This window comes from Mytilus galloprovincialis, chromosome 2, assembly GCF_965363235.1.
Source record: "Mytilus galloprovincialis chromosome 2, xbMytGall1.hap1.1, whole genome shotgun sequence".
NCBI classification, from domain to species: Eukaryota; Metazoa; Mollusca; class Bivalvia; order Mytilida; family Mytilidae; genus Mytilus; species Mytilus galloprovincialis.
Genome location: NC_134839.1, coordinates 10,998,925 through 11,011,582, shown reverse-complemented (window position 1 = coordinate 11,011,582; position 12,658 = coordinate 10,998,925). Strand labels below are relative to the sequence as shown.

The 12,658-nt window shown below is 30.8% G+C and overlaps 1 protein-coding gene across 3 annotated transcripts in view; it reads right to left on the bottom strand.

The window, feature by feature from the left end:
- Window positions 1-12,658, bottom strand: part of LOC143062863 (polycystin-1-like protein 1) — a 242,837-nt gene that overhangs the window by 47,621 nt on the left and 182,558 nt on the right. For all 3 annotated transcript variants that reach the window (XM_076234680.1, XM_076234681.1, XM_076234682.1), the window contains 4 exons: window positions 10,522-10,800; window positions 9,331-9,447; window positions 5,817-5,971; window positions 187-281 (listed from right to left, as the gene is read on the bottom strand). In XM_076234680.1, coding sequence (XP_076090795.1) covers window positions 187-281; window positions 5,817-5,971; window positions 9,331-9,447; window positions 10,522-10,800 — 646 coding nt within the window. The remainder of the gene's footprint in view (window positions 1-186; window positions 282-5,816; window positions 5,972-9,330; window positions 9,448-10,521; window positions 10,801-12,658) is intronic.

The window sequence follows — 12,658 nt, the reverse complement described above, 5'->3', positions numbered from 1 at the left end:
AGCTTTTATGTGCCCTTCATTACACTATGTCGGTGCTGGCCCACAGACTTTTTAAATTATCTAATGAAGTATATAATGGAAATGAAACCAGTTTTTATGAAAGTGTTCAGTAAATATTTTGTAACGAAGTTTTCACAAGGTCTGCAATCATATAACTGTGAAACAATAAATTTTGCAATAACTTACAATTTAAATATCCAGATGGAAGGAATATCTGTAAATGATTGCCTTGTATTTCCTCTCTCTTTATATACTGACTTGGAGTGGGTGGTGTGTTATAACTGAAAAGAAAAGTACAACCAACTCAGATCAATTCACATATTATAATAGTTGACAATTCCCCTACTTTAAGTTATGAAATTTTTGCTTGCATTTAACATTGCAAATGTAGAGCAATGGACAATAATGTGAGATTAATTATTTTGACTTGAGTATAGGTTACTGACAATTCATGTAATTAAAATTTAAAACACATTGATTTCATTTTTCTTCACCTATCCAGTCACAGTTTTCACAATATAAAATCACCACATAAATTTCTGAATTCACAGTGTTACAGGACTATATAGAAAACTAATAGAAAAAACAGGTATTAATTCAAAAAAAAAGTAAACCTTTCAAATAGACTACTTGATGGCTCAAACAGAATGATTTTAACCGTGAATAAAAAAGTAGAGTCCACTAAGTGAATTTAATTTGTAATGATTTTATCTTCCAATGACTACCAAACAAAGACTAGATAAAATGAATGTCCAGTAGACTACAATATATCACAATTAATCAATACACAAAGAGATATAAGAACATTCCTTTAGTACAATAAATTACCCTACTCTGACCCTCCTTGACTGTCCTGCAGGGAAGGTTATCACACCTTACAATTAATCAACAGAGATAGAAATCTGGGGACATTTCTTTAACAAGACACAATTAATAAGCAATTGATTCCTTCCTCATATAACCCTGCTGAATGATTAATATTATCGCCTTGAGGATTTATATCATATTCTTATAGATACATTTTATTTCCCAAAGAGAAGAGAGATAAAAAGCTTTTATTAATATAATTGGTAACCTCTAAATCGATCAAAAGGCTGGGTTTCTTGAGGAATTCCAGGATCAATCAGAGCTTGACAATGGAACAATTCTGTTTTATATTCAAATTAACTTAAATGTTTTCCTATTATAACTGCATGCTCAATCAAAATTACTTCTTTATAACACAATACTCTGAATGAATCGTAGAAAAACTTTAGTCCGTGAATGGATCTTAGAAAAACCAATACAGAAAAGTGAAAACTATCAACCATTACCTTCCAAACAAAAACATTACTGTATCACACAAGGATACCAAACTGAGGGACACAAAAGAATTGTAACAAATCCTTCATAACAATGAAAACAAACATTTGTAAAACATGTTGATTGAGATCTAGAACAGCATCCATCAATTTCAGGTGAAGTAAATTTGTCAATTAAATACACCTGAAACTTTGCTCACCTTGGGATTAAGACAGGTCTGAGCGAAAATTTCAGGCATACCCAACTAACAATTGTAATGACACAACAACAGCAATCATTGAAATCATAAGGTTAATAAATGATAACTTTCTCAACAGCTCTCACATCAAAATAGTCTATTCCATCTTAAAGACAGACACACAACATAACCTTCAAAATCTTTGACTCATCAACAATCTCCACAACTTTTTCAACATTTGAATATTCTTAGTTTTTTTTCCTAGTCCTAGACTACTGACTATCAACATGTTCCATATACAGACAAATAACCTCTAAAACAGTTATGCTCTGATAAAAAATAACCAATTGAAAATAACTATTTGTAAGTTAAGAGACAATCCTGTAGCGACTACATCATGGAGTTGTAAGGAGATGCTTCAATCAATGAAATGTTATAAATTTTGTTCCATACAAAATCATATACCATATCATACAGAATCAATGCAATTCTATGAAATATTTCTTTTCCAACACTATATCACAAATCATGTGTAACTAGAAATCTAAACATATTTTTCCTCAGATTTTATTCACAGATTCATTACCATTTTTTTTTGCATTTGCATGGCAAAGGGGGACCATCAATTATTATGACTGGTATACTTCATAATTTGAAAACATTTACACATAATCATTTTATGAAACAGTAAACAACTTTCTTTCATAATACATTTACATAAGCTTTTAGTTCATAAGTAATAAGTGATTTTAAACATTAAAACCGAGAACTTAATGTGGATGAAAAGTCTATGCAAATTGGCTTGCATTAGTTTTCAGGTAATAATATATTACAGAATAATTTTGTTATTCTAAAAATGAAACCACAACTAATACTCAAATACCAATATACAATAAGCCATAATTTTCAATGTTCAGAGGAACATTGGAAAGGTTATTCTTGCATTATTAGATGAAAGCTGTATGACAGAACTAGGATATCATGTAAACAAACCAACCAAGACAGCAAAAAAATGGAAGAAATCAATTGAACAGTTTAATCAATAAAACAGGGCACTGATGGCCAGCTTGAACAAACCAAACCAAGACAGCAGAAAACTAGAAGAAATCAATTAAACAGTCCAGTCAATAAAGCAGGTTACCAGACAACCTTGGTGAACAAACCAAGACAGCAGAAAACTGGAAGAAATCAATTAAACAGTCCAGTCAATAAAGCAGGTTACCAGAGGACCATGGTGAACAAACCAAGACAGCAGAAAACTGGAAGAAATCAATTAAACAGTCCAATCAATAAAGCAGGTTACCAGAGGACCATGGTGAACAAACCAACCAAGAAAGCAGAAAACTAGAAGAAATCAATTAAACAGTCCAATCAATAAAGCAGGTTACCAGAGGACCATGGTGAACAAACCAAGACAGCAGAAAACTAGAAGAAATCAATTAAACAGTCCAATCAATAAAGCAGGTTACCAGAGGACCATGGTGAACAAACCAAGACAGCAGAAAACTGGAAGAAATCAATTAAACAGTCCAATCAATAAAGCAGGTTACCAGAGGACCATGGTGAACAAACCAACCAAGAAAGCAGAAAACTAGAAGAAATCAATTAAACAGTCCAGTCAATAAAGCAGGTTACCAGAGGACCATGGTGAACAAACCAAGACAGCAGAAAACTAGAAGAAATCAATTAAACAGTCCAATCAATAAAGCAGGTTACCAGAGGACCATGGTGAACAAACCAACCAAGAAAGCAGAAAACTAGAAGAAATCAATTAAACAGTCCAGTCAATAAAGCAGGTTACCAGAGGACCATGGTGAACAAACCAAGACAGCAGAAAACTAGAAGAAATCAATTAAACAGTCCAATCAATAAAGCAGGTTACCAGAGGACCATGGTGAACAAACCAACCAAGAAAGCAGAAAACTAGAAGAAATCAATTAAACAGTCCAGTCAATAAAGCAGGTTACCAGAGGACCATGGTGAACAAACCAAGACAGCAGAAAACTGGAAGAAATCAATTAAACAGTCCAATCAATAAAGCAGGTTACCAGAGGACCATGGTGAACAAACCAACCAAGAAAGCAGAAAACTAGAAGAAATCAATTAAACAGTCCAGTCAATAAAGCAGGTTACCAGAGGACCATGGTGAACAAACCAAGACAGCAGAAAACTAGAAGAAATCAATTAAACAGTCCAATCAATAAAGCAGGTTACCAGAGGACCATGGTGAACAAACCAACCAAGAAAGCAGAAAACTAGAAGAAATCAATTAAACAGTCCAGTCAATAAAGCAGGTTACCAGAGGACCATGGTGAACAAACCAAGACAGCAGAAAACTGGAAGAAATCAATTAAACAGTCCAATCAATAAAGCAGGTTACCAGAGGACCATGGTGAACAAACCAACCAAGAAAGCAGAAAACTAGAAGAAATCAATTAAACAGTCCAGTCAATAAAGCAGGTTACCAGAGGACCATGGTGAACAAACCAAGACAGCAGAAAACTAGAAGAAATCAATTAAACAGTCCAATCAATAAAGCAGGTTACCAGAGGACCATGGTGAACAAACCAAGACAGCAGAAAACTGGAAAAATCAATTAAACAGTCCAATCAATAAAGCAGGTTACCAGAGGACCATGGTGAACAAACCAAGACAGCAGAAAACTGGAAGAAATCAATTAAACAGTCCAATCAATAAAGCAGGTTACCAGAGGACCATGGTGAACAAACCAAGACAGCAGAAAACTAGAAGAAATCAATTAAACAGTCCAATCAATAAAACAGGTTACCAGAGGACCATGGTGAACAAACCAAGACAGCAGAAAACTAGCATCTTTGGGCTGTATGCATGTACAAATGTATAAGCAGTTATCTCTCCAACTATATGACCAAGAAGATCACACATTGAACAATGCATTATTTGTAATTATTCATAATTGGTAAAATAGATATTATTACCTATACATAAACCTCAAAGAGAATTTTGAGATTGATAGAATATTCCTATAATTTTTATCATTTAAAATTGCAACTAAGGTATTGGCTGATTAATGCTTTGTTTCAACAAAATATCAGTTTATCTTCTGAAGGAGATATTGTCTTAGTAACAGAGAAAACATGCTGATGAAATTACTTTGCATTAATGTTAGCAATCAATCTGATCAAAGAATAGAAAGCTGAATTATACATCAAGTTAAATGTAAAAAGAACTCAAATGAAAAGGGAAAGTGCTTTAACTGAATGTTACTCATTTGTGATAAAACAGATTTTCACTATTATCTTCAAATTATTTTCTTTTTTTCACCTTACAACATATCGTAATGTTGTAGCTATATATAAAATACTAACAATGGCCTGAAAAAGGTTTACTCATCAAAATAATTATTTTTAAATGTACAATCAAGCTACGAACACCCATTAAGGAGTTATTTTCAAAATTCTTATTCTTGCATAAAAAAACACTACGCCATCAATTTTCGTAATTACTGTTTTTGTTGTAATAATAGAAAATGACTAAAAATAAAACTTTTACTATCTTTAATCATAAAATTTGACACTAATTATATCATCATTCAATTTTACAGTTCTTATAATTAAAACATTAATAGGTCAAATTTACGTCAATTCAATTACTCAATTACGTCAAGAATGAAATCCATATTCTTTATTATTATGTTGATGATTGGGTGTAATGCTCCATGTGATATTGTGCAGTCACAAACATGGAGGCTGACAAAAGTACAATGGAATTACTGTGAAGTTTAAGTGAACTTTTAGGGAATAGAAATAAAACAAGTCTGCTTTTTTCATAAGCATTATGTATCATACAAACAAAAAAAGTCCAATCTTTTAAACAAGCTATTATCAGGAAAGATTTAAAACCGAATTTCAGATATCATTTTTTTACATAACAGAAATGCTTAAAAAAACAATGTTGCTCTTTATAAAATACTATTTTGGTACTACATTTGTTAATTATTGATTGTGGCAGGATTTAAAGTGGGAAGATAAATTTATTCTTGTCATGCAAACTCTATCTCTGAGAATAATTTCATGAAAGGTGGGTAATTTCAGTAATGGTATTCCCAAATGTATATATCACAAAATGAACTTTATGACATGGGCTTTCTAATATTTTGAAGAGTGTACTCCTTAACAAACTTGTATGAAAAAAATAAAATTCTTTAAAAAAGGAAATTCAGTGCATGATCTTTTTTTTATCTTCTAGTTGGTATATTTTAAGAGTGAAAATCTAACCTGATTTCTGGTCATAACCTATAGTTTTAGAATCGATGTTGTTATCTGTTATTTTTTATAACCAACCTGAATATACTTACTTGATTAAAACTGCAATAGTAAACAGTCTGCCCTCTGTAACTGGAACCAACTCTACATCTAGATTTAAGGAGTTATTTCGATCTGAGAGGCTCACATTAAAGCTATGAATATTCATTACTGACTTCTCCAATTGGTGAGAACTAACCATATCTATCTGAAAATAGAAAAACTTAAATGTTAAAAAAATTCTACCTAATATGGACATGAATACTGAATTTGCTTTTTTTTTCTTATTTTTTTTTTAAACTAGTGAAGAATTTTTTTACAAGAAACTTCACATTCTTGATATTGTGATCTCTTTTCAAACTTCAATAAATGATATCTTTGTTATGAAGTTAAAAATAACTTCAAATGATGGAATATCCTTTATTGTCAACATATGTGTAGCTGCAAGACACTAAATCATTTCAAATAAGCCCAGCTATATCTTTGAAATGGAAGTCTGTAGCTTTGGGACACAATCAGTGCAACTATTGTATGTGTTGTGTCAGTAAGTGCACAGTGATTTTATCTTAAAGAAGTCCAATAAAAGACTTTTTTAATTGGAAACAATATAACTGCACTTGAGTACAGTTTGACTTTAATTACAATCAATAAAAGATTTTTGTTCCTGAAATAAAAAGTCATACATTGTGGACAACAAACAACATAAATTCTGTAGTTATGTATCTGCCTAAGTAATTAAACATAACAACCAAGTCACCATGCACAATTGTTACAAGTAAACTGATAGATATCATAGAAACCAGTCGAATCAAAGCTTGTTCCTAAATTACAACAAGACTTAATTATGAAGTTATGATGACTAACAGTCATCAAACTCAGATAAATGACTAATTGTGGGATAACATGTTAGCATGGTGACTGAAGGATTGTCTTTTTTATGTCTGTTGTAATCTTAAAGCCTGTAATAGGTGGAGAGCAACACTAACAGTCAAGTCACAGTAATAACAGTTCCTTTAGAACAGATGTGCTGTATGCCTATGAAACACAAGTAGATACCAAGATATTCAATGTACACTGCAAGGAATTTCTTTTAGGACATTGCACTCGCTGAAATACATTTATTCAATATTTTTGAAATTCTATACTTGGACTGGGTATCTAGTTTGAGTTATTGCTGTAATATGATATCTGAAGCAAACAACATTTGATGAGATCATATTTATGAAGATTTCATCCAACTTCCTTCTTAGCCTTATAAATCTAACAGAACAAATAACATCATCCTAACAGAATCAGAGGAATATTTCACTGCAGATTTTTTTTAACTTTTTTTAAGGCTGTACCTTACTTTTCTACATTTAAGGATCAATTATTGATTAATAAACTATTAATTGTGGATTAAATCTGAATGGTTTTTAACCAAATATTGACACAGGATGATAACAGCACATCTGTGTTTAAGGTAAACAATGACGAGAATTAATGAACACCATTAATCAATTATAACTGTCAATATGATACCCAATACATCAAGAACTGGGGTAAAATGTACTAATAACAAAGAGTAAACATGGGATTGTGTTTTGGAAAGTATTTAGATAAAAGAGGGGGGAAAAGGGGGGATAATTCCCCCACCATATGTTCACTCTGCAGGAAAGAAACTCGTACAAGTTAGTTTCTTTTTCAGAAAGAGTGATCTCCCATAAATCTGGCAATTTTAAAAGTTGATTTTTTTTTTTTTTCACTACAGTTACATTAAGCTTATTTATTCAGATCAATATCAGGGATTATTCAATTTCTTCTTACATTAAATATAAAACTAATCTCTATTGCATTTGTAAGTAATTTCCCAATACTTATAATGTAACAGTTTTCTTCTCTTCAAATTCAACATTTTTTAAATGTAAATTTCCCATACATCCTTACATATAGATTAATCATTTTTGTTTCATTTAACATAGTTATTCTAATATAAAGTTCCTGATTAATGTGACCTGATAATAATTCAATTTGAATATGACTAGAGATATTATTTATTATTAAAAAAGGCAAAACAACTAGTTCTATTAGCAATTGTTCAATACTATTTACAGCTATTGGGAAAAATATAATTGGTGCTTTTCAAAAGCTAACTGAAACTGAATTTAATACATTTTCATCCAACAGAAAAAAAAAGTGTTGCTTAATTCTCTTATTTTAGGGCTTATTCAGCCATGTCTCAGAAACCATCAGTAGTTTTTAAAAGACAAATTTAAGTAAAACATAAAGCATTAATAAATCAACAGACTATCAAAAATCAGTTTGTATGCGACTAATTGTCAATTGATTTACTGCTGTCTTTGAGATGCTACAACCCAATAGCTGTAGATAAATTTACGACTGGAGGACCTTCTGAGCATGTTAAATGTATGCAAGCTTACAAAGTTACATGCAATTCACAAATACTAAATGAAAATGTATTCCTCTAGGACACTGATATATTTAGTTTAACACAAGGCTCTTTGTTACGAGTATAAAAACACTATTTGCCGCACACGAGAAAGTTACTCTAGAGATCTATTAGCTTTCACGAACTTTAATAAACTGTCAGATGATATTATGTTGTTATGAGTCACCCGACATTACTATATTTGTATTTCACTATAAACCGCCATAGATAAGGTCACATGGGAAGTTGTTATATAAACAAAAAGCCCATCTCAATTTCTCAACAATTAGAAAACACATCTTTTAATTGAAATGGGTTCTGCAACTAAAGTGTGCTCCAACATTTATGCGTCTACGACAGCAATAAAACAGATTTGTCAATTCACAATCAATACAATCACTGCATGCTTTTAAACAATTAAATCTTCTCTAGACTGATTTCAATTGTAACTGGAGTTCAGAGATATCATCTCAAATCTCTAATCATCTCCATTAAATGGTGATATAATAGAAGGAGGCTGACATTTATCCTAGTAGTAACCTTTACTATAGACAAAAAAAAAGGTTCAGAACCTTTGTGGTAATTACAAAATCTATACTTATTCTATATTTGTAATCAATATAAAGGATATTAGTGCAATACTGATTGTATAATTTGAAAAGTTATTAGTGATTGTATAACCTCTAAATTTGAGACCAGCCTCTTACAATCTCTCATGTACTAAAAGAGTACATCAAGTTAAGAAAGAATGTATGCAGCAAGGAGTTCCATCTGATGGACAAAAGACCTTTCAGTATCTTTCAGAAGTTTTTAAAATAAAGAACATCTTTTAGATCAGTAAATTTCCCATTTTACAAGAATTCCATTGAAAACAACTAGAATACTCCATAGAATTCCACAGATATGGACAATATGTCTAGGAAAAATTATCAAAGTACCAGGGAATTCTTACACTGATGAATGTTTCTTGTTTGATGTGATGTTGCCTTATATACAACCCTAAAATAGCCATTTTTATATTTGATTCACTTCTGTTAAGAGAATGATAAGCTGGACCAATAATAATCCCATTTTAATCATTTAGTGAACAGAAATTAAATTGTGCTTTGTAGATGTGAACAAATGTTTTGAATACCAACCTTGTCAGTTATTCTAGGAATCTCAAGATAGACCATATTATCATCAGCCAGGTTTTGTACATGAACTTGACTGCCATTACAGGTTAGAATTTTTACTGAACAAACTTCTGACTGAATCTGAAAAATCAACAAATATCAGCATTTTAATCTTCTGCAAATTATTTGAATCTAACTAAATCTACTTCATATATTTCGACTACGGATTTCTTTTGAAAACAAAAAGTTTCTCATATATACTATCGTTTTATTCAAAGCTAAACAAAACCATTTTTTTAATATTCCTACAACATAAGACCAGACACTCAAGTGGTTAAATTCTCCATGCTAGTAGGAAAAAGAATTTCTTATATCTGGAATGAACTGTATTGTAGGATTAGAAATATTCTGATCTTGTCCTTCATACGCTAGCTTAAAACTACATCTAACTGTAAAGCATATTCCCTTGTGTCTATCCATGCTATATTTAGAAGTTATTCAATCTTTTATTTGCTCAGTTGATTTTCACTTCCTCGATGCATTCAAAAATTGTCTCATTAGCTTAACATCGTCTGTATTGTCTGATATTACGCAATCTCCAATCATCTTATTTTGATTCATTTATAAATTTTGATTAAAATCCGTCAAATAGTCGAATGTTTAATTGGGAATTAATGCAAGGCTTTGCAAAATTGAATCCTTTTAAATTCATGAGAATTCTCATTTTAAACTTTTTCTCATTTGTAATTTGAAAATGAAACTTTATATCATGCTCGAAAGAGATTATCGTTTTATTTCCTAGGATTTTCAGATAAAATGTCTAAGTATGCTGTTTTTAGTGTTTAATGTAATACAAGGAAACCTCATCTTTATTCCCAATAGGTATAAATGCAGATAAGGACATGCTAATTAATTTGACTGCAAAGAGGGTCAACTTGCTATGCTTTTTATAAAGTTTAAATAACAGATGACTTACATACAAATTATTTACCAGTGTCTATCTTTTGGAGTGGCATTTCTATCTTCACAATAATGAACACATTACAAACAAGTAAAGTTATATTTGGTTCAGACTGAATTAATTAAAAAAATACTTTTTTTACCGATAATCGCTCTTTTTTCCTAAATTTGTCTTATTTTAAAGAAGCTTCATAAACCCACAGCGAATTTGGATTAACTGACATATTTAATATCATCTATTTTTTTAAGTCTCACCTTATCTTTTTCTTCTCTATTATACGAGTATGGATTAAAGTTATATTTTGTCATATGAACTTGATAACAATTCTGACTGGGTAAAAATATATCTCCATTCAGCTTATCAAAACTCTCCTTCTTTAAAACTAGGTCCATCTTCTGAGGTAAAACAATCTTTGATTGGCTGATTTCTAACACAGGTCTATCATGGAGTCTGTATCTCACAGCTTTTGTTGTAATGAACTCTGAAGTTTTGATCAGTTCACCTTCACTGCATGTGTGGAAGGTCATTTCTCTCTGCAAAGTACAAGTTTAAAAGTCCAAGATTATGAATGATCTCATATATCTGATGTTTTCAAATTTTAAAAAACATTGAAACCAATAGTCATTACTCCAAACGAGTTATTGATTGGTCCAGAAAGAATAATAACATCCACTGATATATATTCTATTTCTTTGTGCTACAATAACTTGTTCTTATTAACAATGGACCAGCCTGAAATGATTTGAACCTTGATTCACATAAATCATTATTTCCAAGATACACTAAAATCTGATTCCTATCATTACATGAAACCTTAGAGGTTATTCCAAGAAGAAATAAATTAAACTGTTGTTTAATATTGACATAGTCTAGACCAAAGAGAAATGCCTTTTACCCTAAATACATCAAATCTATCTAGCACATCAAATCAATTATGCAAAATCTATACTGAAAACGTATATCCTATGTAATATGTTGTGGCAGTGCGGAGTCAATTCTACATCACTCTATAATAAAGTAACATCTCACATCAACCGAGTGCGGTCACCTACATAATATAGACAACAACTCTGTACAAATTATAATTGTGCAATATCACTTGCTTATGTGCACCCTATATTTAAAAGCTGAACTAATGTAGGCAACACTACTTTTAGAGGGATAAAAGCATAATTGAAAATAAAAAACACAAATGTCAGTATTAAAATTTCTTTGAGTTGCAAAACATGCAATTACACAAGGTTCTAAAAAATTATCTTATATATTTCATGTTTTTTAAGCTGACTTAACTGCTATATACTGAAAACACATTGAAAGTTTATTCATACTTTTTACTCCATACACTTAAAAAATTAAAATAGGTTTCAAACATACCATGCTAATGAGTTAGAATTCTTTTGCAAATTTTACAATCCTAACAACTTTTGGATTATCTTTCTAATAATTTCCAAACTAATATGTCAATACAAATTTCTTAGCTACAAAACTTCATCAAGATAAAATGTCTGATGTTAAATACGCCTGGAAAGCTGTTTCTATAGGACTTAATACTCCCCATACTTGGGAAAATCCTGGATGAAAACTCTCTTTGTCATATTGATATTGTACTGGACTTCAAATATTCACAATAAACCAATAATTACTCAACTGAACAGATAAACAAACATTTCTCATGTAATACAAATAAAATATTCCATCAAATACCATGAACGGGATTTTTATCAAAATTTAACCGATCGGAAAATGAATGAATGATCATTAATTTCACAAACTGGAACTTTTAAATGATGCATATAAACACCTAAACAATAGAACAACTGTTGCCGGGAGTTGATTATCAATTAACAGCAATAATTTGTATAAGTAACTATCGCGGCTTATTGATTTCATGAATAATTATCCCCTCTCAATACTTACAAAGGAAAAATTGATGACAAAATTAACTTGAGAAAAAGATTTTTAACTTGATTCCAACTAATCAATATATACTGATGAAAAGAAAATAGAAACTTATTTAAAATTATAAACGACTGTGAACATGTTTTAATGGCCACGAAGGACTCTGTAAAATACCACAAGCATTCAATGATTATCATTTTACTCTGTATTTTAATGGCGATTAGCAACAGATGTCAAGAAAAGTACAATCAGATCACAAACGGTAACAGCTTCTTCTTCAGAATTTAATACATGTATATGGGCATGAAAAAAATCCTTTTAGGTCATGTAAAAAATTGACATCCATTTTATAAATATATGTAATAAAATATACACAGATTTTACAGTAGAGATTTTTCCCGATTTATTTTGATGGATGGATGAATGCACGTATAGTTATTTAATTTACAGTGGCAAATCTTAAAGCATATTCATAAACATTGTCAATAATAC